This window comes from Curcuma longa, chromosome 3 (assembly GCF_044706935.1).
Source record: "Curcuma longa cultivar G26 ecotype Majalengka, Jawa Barat chromosome 3, ITB_CL_G26_1.1, whole genome shotgun sequence".
Lineage (NCBI taxonomy): Eukaryota > Viridiplantae > Streptophyta > Magnoliopsida > Zingiberales > Zingiberaceae > Curcuma > Curcuma longa.
The window spans coordinates 4,231,291-4,253,246 of NC_133863.1; the positions used below are offsets into that span (position 1 = coordinate 4,231,291).

General features: G+C 35.5%; 2 protein-coding genes across 3 annotated transcripts; both read left to right on the forward strand.

The window, feature by feature from the left end:
* The first annotated feature begins 1,134 nt into the window (after positions 1–1,134).
* On the forward strand, positions 1,135–14,465 carry LOC141823931 (putative histone-arginine methyltransferase CARM1). Its single transcript, XM_074711136.1, has 15 exons — positions 1,135–1,478; positions 1,602–1,670; positions 2,285–2,393; positions 4,340–4,483; positions 4,727–4,830; positions 4,903–5,001; positions 5,087–5,156; positions 7,403–7,499; positions 9,390–9,444; positions 11,100–11,183; positions 11,857–11,934; positions 12,741–12,844; positions 13,643–13,815; positions 13,915–14,069; positions 14,156–14,465. The coding sequence occupies exons 1-15, from the start codon at positions 1,272–1,274 to the stop codon at positions 14,240–14,242; spliced, it is 1,635 nt and encodes a 544-aa protein (XP_074567237.1). The 5' UTR covers positions 1,135–1,271; the 3' UTR covers positions 14,243–14,465.
* Positions 14,466–16,060: 1,595 nt separating this feature from the next.
* Positions 16,061–20,227, forward strand: LOC141824033 (translocase of chloroplast 101, chloroplastic-like). 2 transcript variants are annotated; one of them, XM_074711266.1, is made up of 3 exons: positions 16,061–16,690; positions 16,841–16,998; positions 17,062–20,227. In XM_074711266.1, exons 1-3 carry the CDS (start codon positions 16,123–16,125, stop codon positions 20,074–20,076), a joined length of 3,741 nt encoding a protein of 1,246 aa, XP_074567367.1. In that variant the 5' UTR covers positions 16,061–16,122; the 3' UTR covers positions 20,077–20,227. The 2 variants fall into 2 exon arrangements, with proteins under 2 accessions (XP_074567367.1, XP_074567366.1); XM_074711265.1 differs by having other exon boundaries at positions 16,841–20,227.
* The last annotated feature ends 1,729 nt before the right edge of the window (positions 20,228–21,956 follow it).

A 21,956-nucleotide genomic window follows, 5' to 3' on the forward strand; every position in this document is an offset into this window, starting at 1 on the left:
TGATTAGACAGCGAGGAAGATAAGGAACCAATAAAGAACAACATTGTTCCTCACCATATTTTTCATAGTTTATGAGAACTTCCAAAACTAAATCGCAGACATTGGCAAGAACAAACTGCACTGTGGGAGGTTGCCATTTAGTTCAGTGAGCAAATCTCTCTATTCAAAGTCTTCTGATCATAAGGAATGCGTCTACATTTGCCACGACTTCTCGCGTTGGATCATCCTCTTGATTGAAGAAACAAAGATAACAAAAGAAGAAGGATAAGACGAGGAGTTCATGTATACTGTGAGTTGGCTGTGGAATTTGGCGATGAATTCGTCTGGATTTTCTTTCTCTCCTGCAGATACCATTGGAAGAAGGTAATTGTTGAGAAAATCGTTGGATTTTGTTACCTAAGTACCAACTTAACTACATTTGTGGAGACAAATCATCGGATCCTATAGTAATTGAGGAGATGGATCTCTTCATTAAGAATTCTTTTGCTTGGGATTTCCTCAACCATCCAAGTCTATTCAATTTGACATCATATCAGCCTTCTTCTATAGAGTGTGCTAGTTCTTGGCATCAAATGCTTATGATCTAACCGTGCATGGATCAAAAATAGTCCAACTTGATAAAAAATAATTAAATATTATTAAATCAATTTTAATTAAATTTATTACAATTGAAGCAGTGCTATGATTAGAAAAAATTTAAAAATACCCAAATCAAACTCCAGTTATCTATTACAGCAACAACAACAACAAAAATAAGGAAAATTCTAAATTTAATTTATGAACTATAAAAGAGCAAGTGTTTGAGTTTGAGTGAATTTTTACTCTGCTGCAATTTTGATATAGAATATCATATTATTTTAGTGAAATAATTTGATCATCCACATAGGAGAAAGTTGGATTTTGGCCATTTTCGGATGAAGGAATTTTTCTTTGTCAGGGTAAGATTTGGATACTTGCGAAAAAAAGATTAAAAAAATCTAGAAGAAATGTGAAAATGACTATTTATGGACTAAATCTAGTTAGATTTGACAAAACGGTAAATTATTTTTTTGCAAAAACTAATTGAGCTACAAATTCATACCCAATCGCAATTTCCCCCGGATTAAATACGCAACCATGTCGAAGAGAGCGACCGCTCGGCTTGGCGGCTGCTCTAGCTCATTCTTCTTCGCTTTCGCCCGCCGTTCTACGTCCCCCCTCTCACTCTAAAACCCTAATCTCTCATCCGCCCTCCCAAGCTAAGCCCTAGTTCTCGTCGGGGAGGCCAAGTAATGGAGGCTCCTCTAGGGCAGCAGAGTCAACGGCCATCGCAGGAGTTCCCCTCCATCGCTCTATCCCATCTCTCCTCCTCCGCCCCTTCCGCCGCCCCCTCTGTATTCCCTTCCTTCGCCTACGACCAGACCGACCGCCCTCGGCTTCGGTTCTACCAGCCCAGCTCTTTCGTCCCCGATCTCGACCTCGATCTCCGGAAGATTCAGGTTTTCGAGCGCCTCCTGCTTCTTATTCGCTTTCATATGCTGCAAGTTCTTGTCTTGAAGAGTGTAATAGTCTTGTCGGCATCCTTTTTTTTATTATTATTCTCTGAATGGTGCTTTGTCCAGATCTTCGTGTTGGGTCCTCTGGAGTTGCTATGCGTGGATGAGGAAGCAGACGGCGACGAGGAAGAAAAGGTCTTGTTACTTTTTAGTATAGCTCATTAGAAACTTTAAATGCTCTAGATTCAGTACAATTCTAACTTTTTAGAAAATTTCAACCTTCTATTTCTCCAATTTCATTCGCTGGATCTTTAGGTTTCTTCAATTTCCGAGCCACCCATTCATCTAATACCTTCCTCTTTACATTAGAAGTCACAACTTTTTGATGTTGGATTACCAGATTGAGGAAAATTTATTCATGGCCTTATTAGTCCAGCATCAAAATGCGATCCTGTGCCACATTTTTTGATGGTGTTGTACCTTCATTTGCATAAACAAATTTTTTTCCCTAGCTGCTTAATGAGTTGTTCTATGGTATAACCTGACATTTGTTTGATTTTCATAAGACTCTTTGGAGGAGGAAAGAATCCTTTAATAGACTTATTTAGTAGAAACTTAAGTTCTTTTCTCAAAGCATCTTGTATCTGCATGGTAATAATGCATGTATGATTTTCCTAGCCATTGTTTCATTGAAAATTTTACATATGATCTTCTGACTACCATATTGGATTATCAGTATGTTACCCCTGCAATTAAAATTGTTTATCTAACTTTCCCCTTCATAACTTCTTGCTAATTTGCTGAAACAGGAATCTTTTTCAAGAGCATATAAGATTGATTTTAAAACAAAGGATGAAAGCAAAGCTTTCATTTTGGCTTTTGAAAAGTGGAAACTAGGAGGAGTTGATGCAAAAACTGGTATCATTTGTTCAATTTGTGCATAATGGTTTACTAGTGCATTGTTTATGATATTGTTCCTAGATGTTTTGCTCTCACTAGTGTCTATATCTGTGTGTGATTAGGATTTTTTAAACTAGAGATTGAAGTAACAAAATCAATTAGTCGAACCACAATTTCAATGTTGCTAGCTATATTTCGATAGTGCTTTTGTGAAAAAAATTTCCTTTGAAGTTATAAGCATCATAAAATACACTGCGATCTATGCTGTGCAATATCTATCATGAACTTTAGTAAACAAAGTATTGTGATAGAAACCTTAGTATGTTGTTTGAAGTTTTATTTATTTGATTTTTAAACTCTTCATTGTCTGCTTGCCTCCTGTGGCTTCTGTTTTGATTGTTGGTACTAGAGAAAGGATATGTTTGGAGAAGAAATTGGAATTTTAATATAATATGAATTTGAAAATGGACCTAAACTATCAAAATGCATCAACTCAAAAGTGGACCTCACCCTATTATTGGCAAGAATTAGGCAGGTAGTATGACTTTATTTTGCTGGGCCTCACCTTATTATTGGCAAGAATTAGGTAGGTAGTATGACTCTCTTTCGCTAACACATCTCACATACAAGAAAATTGAAGGCTCCCTTAATCAAGGATCTAGTTTAGATTCAAGATAGAAGATGGTGATGATCATTGTGGTGTCAAGGTGATAGATATCATGGCTGATGACCATGAATATGCCAGCTTGTATTCAGGGTACCGAACTTAGTTTTATAGTTGCAAATAAATTTTTTTGCCTCCCCTTATCTTGACGGCCTGCATGGTTAGTATGCCTCGAAACATCCTCCAACCAGGTTCTAAATGACCATGTGGATGTTTGTAAGAGACTTTTGGATGCTGTATTCCTTGCATGATTGATTTTGGATGCAAACATAAGGGAAGATATGGAGAACTCCCAATGGTTTGAGCTTTAACAGGTTCATATTATGAGTGGCTCATTGTTGGAAAAGAATAACAACAAAGCTGATAGCATATTTTCAAACTCAGTTGATCCTTGTCTGGATTGGCCAAATTTGGTAAGTGATGAAGACCAAATGATCAGAATCTATGTTACTCATATTTGGGTATAGGTATTGAACATGAGTGTGGATCTAAGTGTCAGACACAGTTGTGTTCAATAGCAAATTCGAGTGTCCATTCAAAGTGTCAACATCCAATTAAAAGTTTGACTTGGGTACAAAGGAGATAGACGAAGAGTTCTAAGTATCTCAAATTGGAATGCCATTTGATATCATTTGAAAACTATTGAGAAGGAATTATTTTGAAAATAATTAGTAGAAATTGGACATTCTTGAATAAATGCCATCTGAATCACATAGTTTTAGAAATGAAAAATCATCTTTAACTAAGCAAACAGAACTAATTAGGTTCCATGTTGCAAAATGTCTATCCAAATTATTGTGCTCCTTCAATTGTATTCTTTGTCTGAAGGTTTCTGCCAAAACTTCATGGCTATGGATAGTGAGTTTAGGTACTGGTAAAATTTTGAGAGAGTGATTGGTGAAATGCGGAAAGGAAGGTATTACCCATGGGCACTTGAGAATGACTGATTATAAGTAGGGATTTTAGGCATTAAAAAAATAATTTTTTCCCAGCTCTTTGCAAGAAAAAGAATCAAGAATAAGTATACCTTCAAAACAATAAATATCCAGAGTATCCTAACATGTCGAAACGATATGCAAATGTTAGAAAAATAAAAAATTAGGGAGTTATAAAATTCATTAAGAGAAAACAAAAAAAATCTTAACATGATAAACAAAATGTGATTTGTTGTGTATGCTAATTTGATTCTAGTTAACGGTTGTGTATATCATATTACACAAGTAGCTACTTCTGCTCTAGAAAACTTAGTTTGATTAAAATTCATTAGTTGTGTTTCCTATTTTTTCTGTTTTTCTTTCAGATGGACCTTTGGAGAATGGAACTATGGTAGTTTCTAAAAGCAAATTCGATAAGAAAATCGATTCCACATCTTCCAAGATGTACTTCCATTATTATGGGCAGTTAGTACACCAGCAAAATATGCTCCAAGACTATGTAAGAACAGGTCTGTAATGTAAGAGCATTTTGATTTCTAGTCTTTCAGGCCTGTATATTATGTCTCAGTATTTGGTCGGAACAAATTCAATTTTATTAAAGAATGCCCCAAAACATCTTACTATTATATCAACAACTCTGAGCCAAGTTCCAACTATTTGAAGTGGCTATGTGGATCTTATCTTGCTATCTGAAGGCTATATTAATAGTAAAATATTATATTTTATGCTTACACAATTTATTCAAATTTCAGGAACATATTATGCTGCAATAATTGAAAACCGTGTTGATTTTAATGGTCGCATTGTGGTTGATGTTGGTGCTGGTAGTGGCATTCTTTCACTGTTTGCTGCGCAGGTACCCAAACCTGGTTTATTACTTATCTAATTTTCTCTTGATTGATGTATTGTACTTGCATTTTATTTCCAGGCTGGAGCTAAGCATGTTTATGCTGTAGAGGCATCTGAAATGGTGGAGTATGCACGCAGGCTTATTGCTGGAAATCCATCTCTTGGACAGCGGATCACGGTTTGCTTTTACTTGTATTTATGTCTGAAGTTGAAATGTATGGCTTTTCTTTAGTGCTTAATTCTGATTTTCTTGACTTGAGTAGGTCATTAAAGGTAAAATTGAAGAAGTGGAACTACCAGAAAAAGCAGATATCCTTATTTCTGAGCCAATGGGTGAGTTCCTTTTGCTTTACATTGGATATCGATGACAATCATTTGTAGCTTTTCATTTTCTTTTTGTTTATTGTTGTTAGAGAATCAGAGTTGTTAGATCTACCCTCGCAAGTTCAGAATCTTGCAATATCTTTAGTTTGAGGGGAGTAGAGTTAGAAGATGATACGGAGAAGATTGTCATGAACCTCAGCTGCTAACTCAGAGGGTGAATCTAGCATGCTAACTCAGAGGGTGAATCTAGCATGTCATACCATCATCCTTTCCCACTACTGCACTGTTATTCTGTGTGTCTTCATTGTCGTCAAGTGTCTTTGACCCATTACCTTTTTTTTAAGATCTTTTTCTAGCTATGAAACTTGAACATAGATAGTATCTATGCTTTACCCTGAGAGATAGTGTAAGAGTTATCAGATTATCGGACTTGGTTATATATGCTGTGAATTTAATAATTCTGCATTTGGTGTGTTAGATATACGGTATTAAGTTGAGTCTGATATGTCATATAAGTTGTCTCTTAAACAAATAATAATATTTCATCTCTCTCAACTTTTTCTATAAATAAGGGTACATATTTGGATAGTGATTTAAAATTAAAACTACAAATCACACATGAGTATGAGTGAAAACATGAAGATTGGTGCAGAATTTAGGTTCAGGATCTAACACATTGAATGTGAAGGGAAGTTATAAATAGAGCATTTAGTTGGTATGCAATTATTTGGATCAGTATTCATAATAACTGGTTGGCCACTGTAAAAGTTCAAGGCTGTGTGATTTTTCCTATGCAAACAGTGGCAGGTGTGTATTGCACTGTGTTTCTCTTTCTTATTCTTTGAATTATATTATTGTTTCTTTTTTCCTTCTGTGTTTTCCTGTTGATTTAAGTGTTGCTTGATTAAATGTTAAAATTTCTTCTCTAACCTAGTATTTCTCATATTTTGATCAAGCTTCTATCCTCGCTCTAACTATACTACCTGCTTATTATGTTGGTTGTATGATATTTGTCTGCTTTCTGAAGTACATCGAAAATTTTTGTTGTATTGAAATTTGAAGGATTTATTTATTTGGGTTTGCCTACTTTTCCAGTATCAATGCCTTTTACTTTTCCTTGGGAACTAGCACATCGTGATCCTTTGTTGGCAAAAAACTACAAGTAACAAGATAATTACATGAGTTTCAAGATAGGAATCTCTTGGAATGAGAAACTATCTAATATTAAATTGTTTACTTTCCTGTTGGAGTACCCCATGCAGCATTAAGAAGTGGCAATTTTTTATAGATTAGGGGAGCTTGAATGACTAATGCTCATCATGGGAGGATTGTATGCCTTCATTATGTAGTTCTACAACAGAGTCAATATAATAATTCTTGTCATGCTATTATCACGTTGAATATGACAACAATGGACTACTAAGAGGAAAGTTAATTCTTCTTTTATTGGTCATGGGAATGTGTCTTTCCATAGAACACTACATGAGCCATCTTGGTTACCATTCTGGTCTGGTTTCTTCCAAGTACAAGTTTTAATCTGAGATAACATCTGCAGCTTTTTTATTTGAACTGCATTAGAGGCCTCAACAGCACCAAGTTCATAATTATATTAAACCCTTTTTTTTAATTAGAATCAAAATCTCAACATATCTACTAAAGTAATGTAGTCATTGGCTCTTTATAGAATTGCTAAGAGATACAAGTTTCCTGATCTGTATGAAGTTCGTACTGTAGGGAATATGTTTGTAATGCAGATCCAAATCCTGTTCAGTGCAGCCTTTTCCCAAACTCATCAACTTGATTAGCTTAATTTATTTTAAAGGAAATTTAGCTAACCTATGCTATGACATATCATTTTTGTCTGCTCAGTATTAGTACAGTAAACTTATTTTTTTCCTTAATAATGTGTCTGTTGCATTCATTTTTGTAACCTGACATGCTCTTTCAGTTTTCTCAATGCCTCTTCATCTTGTTATTTGTTAAGTTACTTTTGGATGTTTTTGTACCTTTTCTTCTGCATAGCAGATAAACTTGTTACTCAATGGGCTTTTCTACTAAATGATACTAGGCAATTGGTAGTCTGTTTCTCATTTGCTAACCTTACAAGTGCATAATTTGATAGTGTTGATATAACCTTATCATGATTTTGATTGCATCAATGTTCTTTTGTTATGATGCTAGTACTTAATATATGTTCCATCCAAACTATTGGAGAATGACCTCTCTTGATGTTTGCTTTTCTAAAATAATTTCAGGTACCTTGTTAGTCAATGAAAGAATGCTAGAGACGTATGTAATTGCAAGGGATCGATTCCTTGCATCTGATGGGAAGATGTTTCCATCTTTAGGAAGGTACTTAAACTTGTTCGTCACACATTTCTACATGAGGAACTTAAATTTTTGCAGCTTGTGATGCCTGAAAATGATGCTAAATTTACTCATCTAGTAATGTTTTTGTTTTATTTTGCCATATTACCTCTGTAGCTATCAGCCTGTTGGTTTGGTAAATAGGCACGAATTTTCTAGCAACGAGTAAAGTTTTGTCAAAAATCACTGTTCGTGGTCAGAGATCAGCAGAAGACTTAATTATTCTCTTGATTGAACACATTGCATCATTTTTCTTCTTTTCATTTTCCTTGAAAAAACAAGATAATACAATAATAGTCCAGAATTCAGTATCATGGTGTCATTACCCTAACGGTTTATTTGACGTGAGGGTTCACAAACATTAAATACTACCCTACAAAAGGCTTCACAGATATCTCAGTGTCTAAATATGAAAAAGGTTTATTTGACCTATTGCTAATAGTACTAGGTAGTCTTTTAAAGGGTGGTCTTAGTGAGCTATTTCAATTCCACCACTTCTCTCCCTTGAAGAACAGCTCCAAAAAATAAAGTATGCCACTAGTTTCACTTATTCTATTTTTAGCAAACAAATATGAATATCTAATTCATCATAATCATATTCATAGTTAAAAGAATATATATATATATATATATATATATATTCTTTGTTCACATAATTATATTTTTTCTTTTCTTTTTTATTTATAATTATTTATTAAAAATATTAAAATTCTATTAATTATTAAGTTAACTTATATGATATTATTCATTATTTTAAATTTTAAAAGTTTAATATATTAAGTATATATTGAATTATTAAATATTTATTTAAGTTTTACAATCTTATACTTTCTATCTAATCATATAACTACTAGAATTATAGTTGATATTATTTATTACTAGATAGAAATAGTAAATTAAGGCATCTATTCTATGACACACTTCAACCTACCTCCATTTTTGTTCCTTTAGCAGGCCTGGTACTTCTGACAATTGTGATGGTTTCTTTGTTTCTTCATGTCTGAACAAATAAGATTGCCTAGATTCAATGTTAACAAATCTTATCAAATCAGCACTGTATGATAATACAAATATTTATTTTGTGTAGTATGGTATTGTGATATTTCGCTTTTTCTAAACACAAAAATGGAAGAACTTTTCCACGGATATATAATATCTTTGTTACCTTCCTTAGTAGTAGGCTTTCTGTTGATTTTTAGTGAATATAGTCACCTCCCCTTGTTAGCTGTGTTTATTCATTGACAATGATCATGCCAAGTTTCAATCTTTAAATACTTGTCTTGATTTGATGATCCTAGAAATAATTCATTGAATTCATATCAAATAGTTAGAAGTAATTTTATATTGTACACTATTGAAGTTACAAACAAGCTGTGTTTGTTCTAGATTGATCTTATCCCCCCATTGAGCTCAAGTCTTATGTCACTAATACTATTCAATATTCAAATCAATTAAATCTTTTTATCTGCTAAAGTAAACATTTTATTTATCCTATTCTGGTTGTGTTGTTGCTGCCCTGACCTTTACTGGTTCCTTCTCTGTAAATTTTATCGCTAAGATTTCTGGAGGAGCAGCCAGAACTTAATACCTTGAAATTATTACTCATGACAGTTAATTGTACCATTATAAATTACTATTCTGTTGCTGATTTCAGTCAAAATCCCTGTTTAGAATTTAAATTGCTGGTTTAAATTAAAATTCCTGAAATATGGTTCATGGAATTATCTTTGGTTAAAGAAAGTTCATATCATTTCTATGAGATTTTTTTTTCTTGATGCACAACTTGGAAATACTTCATTTTTCACTTTCATTTTGTTTTACATTCGTATATAATTATCAACTTCAAATTATCTCTCTCGTTGCCAATTTGTGTAGGATACACATGGCACCATTTAGCGATGAGTATCTCTTTGTTGAAATTGCAAATAAGGTAGCTGTTGTAAATTAGTATTTTCTCTTTTCCACTATGTATTTGTTATTTCTGTGTATACGATGTACCTGTGTCTTAACTTGTTTCTTCTTTGTATATTGGCCGGTTGAAGACTGTTTCTGTTTTTTGGCTACTAAATCAAAATCAGTAGGATGTTAATTTGTATAAAGTACTTATTATTGGAATTTAATGTGTACTACATGGATATGATCACCAGTATAGCATGCCTGTTAATCTTCTTTTCTTTAGAAGTTCAGAATGCTCAGAGTAAATATTCATTTAATTACTGGTGACAACTTCAGTAAGATACGAGGAAGGTTCAGAATGCTCAGATTGGGATAGAGTCGTGACAAGCAAGAGGGAAACGAATGAGACACTCATTGAGATCGGATCAGGTGAGGAAAGGACCTGCTCCGGTTGCTGGAGGGAAGGGGATGCTGCCATAGGGTGATCGGCCGCTGATCACTGCTTGGGAAGAAGTTAAGTGAGAGATCAGGAGGAAAAGAGAGATTGGGTAAAGAGAGAGGACTAACCTCATCGATGGAGGAAGAGGAGGAAATCGTCGTACACTGGCGGAGCGGATTCCATGACTGATTGTGTGGTCCATTGATTGGATTCAAGTGGCAACAGGAGGGTGAGAGGCGAGAGAGACAAGGAAGAGAAATTGGGAGCTGAGCTGACTGAAAGGAAGAGGCACCGCTGTTCAGCGGTGACTCTGATTGCGCGACCACCTGCTCTGGCTGCTACAGGTGAGTTATGATGATGAGGGAAAGAGAAGGGAATAAAAAGGGAACTCGATTCCAAACTAACCAATTGAACCGAAAATATACATCTAAACCAGTTGACCAAAAATTAGCTTGGTTCAACTCTAAACAAGGATGGAATTAATTGTGATAGAAGAGACCACAACAATGTCATCTTCCACTTCCTCTCTTCTATCACATTGATACCAATGAGACATTGATACCATTGAGACTCAAAGTAGATGGTGAGGATGGAACCTATTTAACACTTTCTGATTTAACCTTAAATGATTCATGGTTACTGCCTCAATTTTGACAACCTTGAAGTGACTCTCTAGTGCAAGAAGTTTGTTTCAATGATCTTTACAAGAAAGTATTTAGCTATACACTTTGCCAACCTCATATTCCGTGACCAAAAGGCTTTCACTGAATCTGTTTTATGGATTAGGATTTCCTGGATCATGGTATTAACCTGATGGTGACTGAGCATTATTCTTATATGCTTTGTATCAATAGAAATTCATGTTAAATGGTCTTGCTTGATGACTTAGTTAACCAAAAATTGATAATATTCAATTTGGCTGTTTGCAAAGGAAGGTAGATACAAAAATGGATTGACAATATTCCATTGATAATAGCCAAGTTACACCAAACACAACTACTACTAAATAAGGATTAGAAGAGCAAAATTGACAAATTCTTTTAAAATCACACTCATGCATTTCTGACCCTGCAAAGATTCCAACTTGGATCACTTTAAATAAGCTTCTTTTGTCTGGTGTACTCTAACTTGTGATTAGCGTGCTTTCATACTCTCCTGCCCTTACAAAAATATGTGTTTTAACACTTGCCTCTATGAAATTGTTATGAGAATAAATAACCAAGAAATATGGTTTAATTTGACTTGTACAGGCGCTATTCTGGCAGCAGCATAACTATTATGGTGTTGATCTTACACCTTTATATGGATCTGCTTTCCAGGGATATTTTTCTCAGGTGAACTTGTGTGTGTGTGTGTGTTTTTTTTTTGTTTTCCTTGTACTGTGCAAAATATATTCACACCCAGATTTTATCAACTTTTAGGGAACTAACCTAGTTGACACACAGACATGACTGACTTGGAAGCAAAATCCGATATTACTATTTCACTACAAACGTTTTGCTATATGGTATTAAATTACGTGAATGCTTGAATGGCTCTAATTATCCATAGACTATATCTTGCTAGAATGACTCTAAACTTTTTGCTAAATGGTGTTAACTTATTTGCTTGATTGACTCTAAGTATTCATATATTCTTTTATTTGTCAATATTACACAAACATTTCATCTTAGTTGCACTTTAGCTGAAATTTAGTATACAATTAACACACACATGGAGAGTCATCCTGAATATAACTTTCTATAATTTCTATGTACATTTTTTCATTGAAATCTTATTTTCTTGAGTACGATGCCAAGACTTACATCTTCCTGCCATGAGCCATTTTTATGACATTTGCTGAACGTAAACATTGAAATGTCGTAATATTATGATTGCCATTTCTTCATATTAATCTGATCACTGCACCATATTCATTTTGCTCAGGGTATAATGTTGATATTGCATTGGTTTTTTTTGCATACCATATATAGCTTATGTTTTTTCCTCTCTATTTTTGTTAAACAGCCTGTGGTTGATGCATTTGATCCAAGGTTACTGGTGTCTCCTCCTATAATCCACACGCTAAATTTCTCTTCCATGAAGGTAAAGTTTACTAATATTTTTGGAGCTTGTTTTCATCAATAGGCTGAGTTGGATACTTATCGTCCAGGACAGATCTGATTTTTTTCTGAGAAGTCACTGTAAATTTTAGCTATCTCAGTATCTATTGGAATTGGCTGACCAGTGAATATACTTAAAGTGGTGGTAAATAGACTTGGATCAGTAAAAAAATGGGCAACTGTAATTAGGAATTGCCTGTTTAGATCTATTTTTCTTCAATATTTCTGTAGTACAAAAAGACACATGTAACTGAGGTGGTAACGGAGGAGTTATAAGAGTTGCTTTCCTAGCTGCAACTTTCATAAATTCCAGCTCATAACAAAAGAGAGGATAGCATCTAGTTTTGTGTGCGAGGGAGAGTGAATGTTGTGCAGGTTGTGTAGAAAGGATGAGACACCCTATAATCTTCACTTATGTACTTAGCCATCATGTCTTCCCTGTTCTGACAAGTATGTTGCATTTACTAAATAAAATGGTCAGAGAAAATGACGATCATACTCTCTTAAAATTCACTTTTTCTTTTTATTGAGGAGTTCTATGAAAGCTGTTATCTTCCCTGCTCTAACACCTTGTTTTGTTTATTTATTCATTTAATAATACTAAATATGATTACTGTGTAAATAACTGAAAAATTAAAGTATGTTTCATTTAACAAATAAAATGTTGGAGGGAATGATGTTGCACATAGTTATTCATTTTTCCTACCTATACTGTGTTATTCTTTCATTAATTGTAGTTATTCATTTTTCCATGTACTCTCTTAAAATTCACTATTTTCTGTTATTAAGGAAGAGGAGCTCTATGAAATTGATATTCCTCTAAGTTTTATCTCATCTGTTGGCACACGGGTGCACGGCCTGGCTTGTTGGTTTGATGTATTATTTGATGGGAGGTAATCTTAACATGCATTTAGCACTTTTGGTAGTTATTGCGTATATTGGAATTTAAGTCTGATTCACAAAATTTCTTCCTAAATTAAATGTTATCATCGTTAGATGTTTTTTCCTTCCTCCTAGCTGTCATTTGTTGTTTTCCCCCTGTAAATTAAATGCATAATGGAGGCAGAATTAAGTGATTTCATTTTTATTGTTTATCATTTTCGGTAACATCAAGTATAGATAAAGTTTAGTTTGGGTAGTCACATGGTTATGGAATTTGGTTAATATTCATTGCTTTATCATATTTGTAGTTAAATAAAATATTTTATTTTATTTAAAATAATATGCAAGCATCAGTAATCTTATTAAGGAAACAAGGGGAACGAATGCTCATCCATCCATCATTTTTCTCATATGATCATGCTCCATATCTCCGACTGTATGCCCCTGCTACATTGTTCAACCTTTTCCGCGGCAGCAAAGCATTTATGAACTAAATAAATCTTTTGAACATGAAATAGCAAATTATTCCTTTGTGAATCACTTCTCAGCATACTACATGAGATGGAAATGGAATTGGTTTAGGATTGGTGGTTCTAATTTGAATTGTACTCGTGCATCCCGCTTTTGTATTTGCCAAATGATTCTACTTCAACAGTTTGTGAAACTGAATGCACATGAAAAGTTGGTGATCTGCATATATTATATTCATACACCCTAGCCTTTCTTTTCAAGTCGAAGAGTTGCAATTTTTTGGGGATTTGGTTCCTATGTTCAGGCATCAATGTGATTATTGCAAACTCATCATGCAGTTCTGTTCAAAGATGGCTTACGACAGCTCCCGGTGCTCCCACAACCCATTGGTACCAACTGCGGTGCGTCCTTGCCCAACCGATATACGTCATGGCCGGTCAAGAAATCACTGGACGCTTTCACCTGGTGTCCCACAGTGCTCAGAGTTACACAATTTACTTGACTCTGTCAGGTTTGTCCATTTCCTAATCCTTAGCTGCTACTACACTGTGCTCATATCTCTCTGGATATCTACTCAAAACCCAAATTATTTCCTCAACCTCTCTAAAAGCTAAAATGTGGGGACCTGGCGCCGAGCAAGGTGGAATCCTACAGACATCTTCATGTAAACTCGATCTCAAAGAGCCATATTATCGGTTATCTCAACCACAGCCATTTGTGCTGCAACAAGACATGCAGTCACAGCAGCAGCTCATGCAGTCCCAGGTAATGCGGCTAGAACTAAACTGTCATGTACTTGCTGCCTTTGCTCCCTCGAAACTATTACTCATATGTGAATCTATCTGGATCAGGATATTTCCCCACAAATCCAGGATGGGACTGGTCCTAACATAGCAGTAACTCCTTCCCAGATCTTGGATTCATTAGATCCATTGTAACAGAGTGGGTTTTTGTGCTGGCCAGGTTTGTAAACTCTCCACGTCTCATACCAAATATTTTGCCAGAGTGCCCAACCTGTGTAAATTTACTTAGTCCATTACTGAGAACTCCTGTTGCATTCTGCTCTAGTACACTCGTGCAGGCCTTGCCTTGAATGTAATAATTTTTATTTTTGATCTTTGATTTATCTTGTCCTAGAAATGGTCAGATTTGATTTCATCATTTACTTTTTCTTATTTGTAACTTTCTTATAACAGCTCTTTCTTATTAGATTAATGAACTAATCCTTTAAGAACGCTAAAGTGATTGATTACTTAATCTCATGTTTTATCTTTCTATGCACCAATCTGTGTATTTTAATAACTACAAAGATTAAAAAAAAGAGTGATGCTACTTGTCACAACATATTCCTGTCACAAATTTGTGATGGGAATCTGAACCGTTCAATCATAATCACTCATTTAATCACAATCATCCATTCAATCTACGATCAGGATTTAATCTTAATTTTAAAATCCAACGGTGCAGATTTTCATCACAACAACGGGAATAGTAATTTTTTTTCTAAAAAAAAATAAAGTTGAAAGAGTTTATTTTGTCGATTAGAGATAGCGTAAATGATCAGATCTCCAATAAAATATTGAACTTTTTTTTAGCAGAGTGCAATAAAGTATCCATATGCAATAAATTTTATTTAGCTTCTACTTTCAAAAGAGCGAATTTATAGCTTAAAGATACTTTACAAATTCTATTTATTAATTTTGCTTTATCATTGCAGGCGTACGATTAATCAGAACTTTTACTTTTTCTTTAATTCCATCATTCTAAGACCGATAGTTTGGAATCTTTCTCTCGTTATTAATATGCTTTATGAGTTTAAAGAATTTTCAGATTTCAACGTATAATAATTCAGGATAAAAATTAAAAGGGCGTGGATCATTTATATTTTTGTTAGATTGATGTTTTTTTTTATTTCTAATTAAAAATTAAATAGGTGTTTCATTTGAGTTGAATGGTTCGAAATATCTTTATATAATATCATTGTTTGATCGTGTAGTGATAGAAATTTTATAATATTTATTATATTTTAAATGAATATTATTTGATAGAAGTTAGCATATAATTTTTATAACATATAAAAAAGATAGCATGTAACTTTTACAATATGTAGAACCGACCGAATAATTGTTAATTTTTAACAATTATCATTTTATATTATTTTAATTTTATTTCTAACCGAATGATAATTTAATTAAAAATATTTTAACATCGGTTTAGTAAAATAAATCATAAAAATAATTGTTTTTATTATATTTTAATTTTATGAATGATAATTTAATTAAAAAATACAATTACAATTTAATCATAATTAAATATATATGTTAATTTTTATAAGGTGTAACAACTCCTTATTAACTTCTATAATATATAAAAATTAATAAATAAATTGTTAAAAAAGACTAAGGGTATATTAGATGGGATGTCTATTTAATTTTAATTAAAAATTAAACGTTCATCTCATTTTAATTAAAAAAGTGGAATGTGCTTTTTTGTCCTTATTAATAAAATATTTTTAAAAAAACCAAAATAGACTGTCGTTAATTAGAAATTTTGCTCTTGGAACTGTAATCGGAGATATTTTGGTGAAAATATAATGAAAGTGTGGGCTGAATTGAATATTCTCAAAGAAAGAGTCTGGACCGATCTTGATATTCCCGTAAATTATGGGTGTGAGATGGAACAAGTTTTTTTCTTCTCTATATAAATAAATAAATTTTCCTCAATGGGGGAAACCTTATCATCCATTCTGCGGTTGTACGATTCCCTGCGGAGGAAGATAAACCCTCTCCCTTACCCTTTCCTCCTCTCTCTATCCGCCATGGCCTCCTCCGATTCCACCCCACTGTCGCCGCCTCAGGCCTCGGATGGAGCGCCTCTCACGCCGGTTCTGGTTCCTGACCAATCAACGGTCTCCATCCCTGAGGACGGCGGGGACGTTGTGCCCGAGGTGGAGAACCCGACGGGCGGAGACGAGCTTTCTCAGGTCGAATCTAGACCTCCGGATGCTGCATACGGCGTCTCAGTCGATTTGCAAGAGAAGATTCTTACTCCGGACGATGCCGTGCCCGACACTCCATTCCCTGATGGTGGCGTAGGGCAAATCTCTTCCGGTGGCGCAGTTCCTTCTTCCGTCGAGGGAGATGGGACATCGATCTCGGCTGATGAAGTATCGAGCCTTACCCAGGTTAGTGACGGGGTTCTGCAGGTTTCGAGCACTGAGAATTCCCCCGATGGAAGCGTCGTCGGCGGAAAAGTTGAAGGGAAAGAGCCTTCATCCTTGGGTTCTGTTCAAAACGAGGAGAAAGATGGGATTCCGGATGGTGGGTTGTTTGAGGATGCAATTCGTACGATATCGGAGGACAGTGCGGAGAAGAAGTCTCTTGAAGGTGAGTCGATCGAGGTTTTTGTTGTTGATGCAGTGCAGGATAATGGGCTCGTGAGTTATCCAAATGAAAATTATGAGGCTTCTAATGAGATGGAGTCACCTTCTTCTGCAGTAGAGGAAGATTCTAAACCTGTGGTTTTTCAATCTACAGATGCAAAGGACCAGAAGATTGAAGCTGGTGAAGACATTGACGCAGTGAGAAACCTTGACGAGGTTGAGAAGCCTCTGTCTATTGGTGCTGTTGCTATAAATACTCAGGCTGTTGACGCAAACGATCAGAAGATTGAAGCTGATGAAGAAATTCGCTCAGTGAGTAGCCTTAACTTGGTTGAAAAGCCTCTGGATATCGACTCTGAAATTGAAAATATTCAGGCTGCTGGCGGAAGTGAAGCAATTAACGCAGAGAGAAGCCTCGATGCAGTTGAGAAACCTCTGGTTACCGGTGCTGAAGCTGAAGAGATACAGTCTGTTGATGGAAAGGATGAGAAGATTGAAGGTGCTGAAGAAATTGACGCAGTAGGAAGCCTTGAGGTGGCTGAGAAGCCTCTGGATACTGGTGTTGAAGCTGAAAAGAGTCGTGCTGCTCATATCAATCAAATTTCTGACGATGCAACATCATGCAATGTCATTGAAGACTTGAAGAGTAGCAACCTCGAAGCTAATGCTCTTGCTCCATCAATTGCTGGAGAAAATGGTGAGTCAGTACTTGTTTTGGATGAAGAAGAGGAATTTGTTGATGCTGCCAGTCAGACGGCTCCTGCTGATGGCATCGTGGGGGTTTATGAGGTAGAGGCAGATGAACAAGAGGAAGGTTTTATTTCTGATGTCCCTGCTAGGGTGGCAATCATAGAAAGCTCAGAAACAGCCAAACAGATTATACAAGACATGGACAAAGATTTTTCCAGCAGGAATGGTAGCTCAGAATTCATGCATGCTGGGGATGGGGAAATTGTTGTTGACTCTGATGATGAGGTGGATACTGACGAGGATGGCAATGGTGAAGAGATATTTGATTCTGCTGCACTGACTGCTCTACTTAAAGCAGCTGCTGGTGCATCACCTGATGGCAATATTACTCTGAGCTCCCAAGGTGCTAGTAAGCTCTTCTCGGCTGACCCCCCAGCTGGACTAGGTTCTTCAGTTTCATCCTTAAAGCCAACACCACCGCGTTCTTTACGTTCAAGCATTTTTCCTCCCACAGATTTGTCAGTAATTGGAGATGATGAGATAATGGATGAGGCGGAAAGGAAACTTCACGATAAGGTTGAGCAAATAAGGGTGAAATTCCTTCGCCTTGTTCTGAGGCTGGGGCATTCACCTGATGATATTGTTGCTGCTCAAGTTCTTCATCGTCTTGGTCTTGCAGAAGGCATCAAACGTGCAAGGCAAACTGGTCGTGCATTTAGTGCTGAAAGTGCAAAGAGAAAGGCAATGCAGCTTGAGGCTGATGGCAAGGAGGATTTGGACTTCTCTTGTAACATACTTGTCCTTGGAAAGACTGGGGTGGGCAAGAGTGCTACTATTAATTCTATTTTTGGCGATCAGAAGACTAAGACAAATGCATTTAAGCCAGCCACAACTTATTTGAGAGAGATTTCAGGAACTTTAGAAGGGATTAAAATTAGAGTTGTTGATACTCCAGGACTCAGTACTTCTGCAATAGAACAGTCATCAAACAGAAAGATACTCATCTCGATAAAGAAATTTATCAAAAGATGCCCTCCTGACATTGTTCTCTATGTAGATCGCCTTGATACTCAGACACGTAATCTGAATGATCTGCCTCTGTTACGCTCGATTACTAGTATATTGGGTTCCTCCATCTGGTTTAATGCTATTGTTGCTCTCACACATGCTGCCTCTGCTCCACCAGAAGGGTCAAATGGTTCTGCTCTTAGCTATGAGATGGTTGTAGCTCAGAGGTCACATGTTGTTCAACAATGTATTCGTCAAGCAGCTGGAGACATGCGCTTGATGAATCCGGTTGCTCTTGTTGAGAACCATCCTTCTTGTAGAAGAAATAAAGAGGGTGAAAGGGTATTACCTAATGGGAAAAGTTGGAGAATAGAGATGCTCCTTTTGTGTTACTCTTCAAAGATATTATCTGAAGCTAATTCCCTTCTGAAACTTCAAGATTCTTCTTCTGGGAAGCTCTTTAATTTCAGGTTTCGATCTCCACCTCTTCCATATTTGCTGTCATCACTTCTGCAGTCCAGAACACACCCAAAGTTATCTTCTGAGCAAGGTGGTGAAAATGATGATTCGGATATTGATTTGGATGATTTATTGGATGTAAATGAAGAAGAAGATGAATATGATCAACTTCCACCCTTTAAACCCCTTAAAAAGGCTCAGCTTGCTAAGCTTACTAAGGAGCAATGCAATGCCTACTTTGACGAATACGATTACCGGGTTAAACTTCTTCAGAAAAAGCAATGGAAGGAAGAACTAAGAAGAATCAAAGAGATGAAGAAGAGAGGAAAAATGAAGCAAGATGATCTTGGTTATGGTTATGGAGATATGGGTGAAGATGATCAGGAGGGTTCACCTGCAGCTGTGCCAGTACCTTTACCTGATATGGCTTTGCCACCTTCTTTTGACTGTGATAACCCAGTACATCGTTACCGTTTCCTGGAGCCAACATCACAACTTTTGACTAGGCCTGTTTTAGACACACATGGTTGGGATCATGACTGTGGATACGATGGCGTCAGCATTGAACAATCTCTTGCACTTGCTAATCACTTTCCTGCTGCCATTGCTATCCAGGTCACTAAAGACAAGAAAGAATTCAGCATTCAGTTAGATTCCTCCATATGTGCCAAGCATGGAGAAAATGGTTCCACTCTTGCTGGGTTTGACATCCAATCTGTAGGAAGACAACTTGCTTACATTCTCAGGGGTGAAACCAAGTTCAAAAACTTCAAGAAGAATAAAACTGCTGGTGGAATATCTGTAACGTTCTTGGGAGAAACTGTAGCTACTGGTTTGAAAGTTGAAGACCAGATTACAATTGGAAAGAGGGTAAATCTGGTTGCAAGCACAGGCGCGATTCGTGCTCAAGGTGATGTGGCCCTTGGGGCCAACCTAGAGGCACGGCTTAGAGACAAAGATCATCCAATTGGCCAGTCCCTTTCTACTTTGGGTTTATCCCTGATGAAGTGGCATGGTGACCTGGCATTGGGAGCAAATCTGCAATCTCAGTTCTCCATTGGAAGAAACTCAAAGATGGCTGTTCGTGTCGGGCTTAACAACAAGCTCAGTGGGCAGATTACCATCAAGACAAGTACCTCAGAGCAGCTACAGATGGCACTACTTGCTTTAGTTCCAACTCTGGTGTCACTATTCAGGAGTTTCTGGGCTGGTGAGTCAGTTTTGGCTCACTAACTTCTATTTGGTAATTGGTAGAGTGGTTGTTACGAACGAAGTTTATTGCAAGTTTTGAATTCTCAAAGCTCATTATGGTTTAGTTTGGTCAATTTTATTTTATCTGAAACTTCTATTTTGTTCAACATCAAATAAATGCACTTTATGCTCTTATCTTGTCGAAACCTTTACTAGAGGAATTGGAACAATATTTGTTCTAATTCTCACAATCAACAAGGCTTAATCATAATGATGATTGGCTTGATGATGATGATGATGAAACATATTTTTTGTTCCTACTGTTCATCCAGATATTTTAAAACTTGAGATATTTGTTAATGACCATCATCTGTGTTTATTCTTTTAAGTCTTAGAGAGAGAGCAGACTTTTCACTGATAGCTAATTCTGTGGTTTGAGATGCTATTACGTTGTATCTTTGGTATAAGTGATTGCATATGCTCTCTAGATTATTATTTCCTCATGAAAGGAGGTAAGAAGTTGCTTCTTCACAGTTTTCAGAATCCCTTGTGTCGAAGGGAAGAAACATGCCTTGCTCTCTTCCAACATATTCTTTTGAAGAAACCTTAGCACTACTTCAGCATATTTAATAATCAATTTCAGTCATTTGATTTTATAGCCTTCTTTGTTGAACTTTCCTGGTTCATATTCTCTTCTAACACATCTAGGAGGCTTTAAAGATTCTGAGATTGTTGGTGAATATGTCAAGAAAAAATGTAATGAATGAACAGATGATGAAGGTTCAGACTGTCATTTTGCTTCTCACTTGGGCCAAATTCTTACCTTATTATCTTGTTCTGCTTTCTTCTTATTTTTGTACTTTGCCTTCAGTACAAGTGACTGCCTATGCTCTCTAGATGATACTTTTGGTGACAAAGTCAGGTTGCATTCATAATGAAAAATAGGTAAAGAAGCAGCCTTTTCTCCACTTACCAGAATGCCTTGTGCATAAAGGAGAAAACTTTTCTTAATTGTCATATATTAATTTTGTTTAGTTTGATCTTTTATATCCAATTATCGTAACTGTAAGGTCCTAACTGAACGTTCCATCCAATATTTTACTCTTATTCCTTTCATTTCATGTGCAGAGTTTCTATAGCTCCTTCTCAAGCTCTTTAGCGTATTTAACTTATACAGGAAGGTTAGTTATAGCTCACATTTTAAATAAATACACAACTTGATTCGAAAATTAAGTGTCTCATACATAAATTTATTTTTTAGAGAGATTTGATGCCTACGATGCACGACAATAAACTATATGCTATATATTTGTCACCGCCTTTTCAAAATAAATAAATAAATCTTTTTTTAAATTTATTTTTAAATCTCTATATAAAAGTTTTGGAGTCGTAAATGAATCATACAATCGTGAACAAATTTAGTACGGACATCCAGATTGTCATACATACACTTAACGGTTTGATCTCTAGCTACGATGTATTTGCAGGAATTTTCTTTCAAATGAGGAGCGCAATCAAAGGATATTGGGCGTCTGGGTTGGTCGCTGCATACACTTCCTGATTTATCCTGGTGGTCAGTAGGAAACTTCTGTGGGACCGAATCGATCATCCCCAGAAATAGTCAATAGGGCTAACTGGGAATTATCATTTTTTTGATAAAAATTTATTTATGTTTATTAAATACATACAACATTAAGAATTTATTTATATTTATTAAATATATATAGAATTAATTAAATAAATAAATTTAAATAATTTATTAAATTAAATAAATAAATTTAAATATATATATATATATATGTTTAATTCGTTAACATTTATAAATATATTCATTAATAATATTTTTATAAATATATTAAAGAATTAAAAATAAAAAAATAAAAAAACAAATTTTATATTATCAAATTTAACAATTAATCAAA

Excerpts from the sequence above, each read along its gene's own strand:
- LOC141823931 (XM_074711136.1), top strand. The coding sequence starts at position 1,272 with ATGGAGGCTCCTCTAGGGCAGCAGAGTCAACGGCCATCGCAGGAGTTC. Across the intron at positions 1,479-1,601 it reads TCGATCTCCGGAAGATTCAG|ATCTTCGTGTTGGGTCCTCT; the intron begins GTTTTCGAGCGC and ends TGCTTTGTCCAG. Across the intron at positions 7,500-9,389 it reads ATGTTTCCATCTTTAGGAAG|GATACACATGGCACCATTTA; the intron begins GTACTTAAACTT and ends CAATTTGTGTAG.
- LOC141824033 (XM_074711265.1), top strand. The coding sequence starts at position 16,123 with ATGGCCTCCTCCGATTCCACCCCACTGTCGCCGCCTCAGGCCTCGGAT. Across the intron at positions 16,691-16,840 it reads GGAGAAGAAGTCTCTTGAAG|ATGCAAAGGACCAGAAGATT; the intron begins GTGAGTCGATCG and ends TTCAATCTACAG.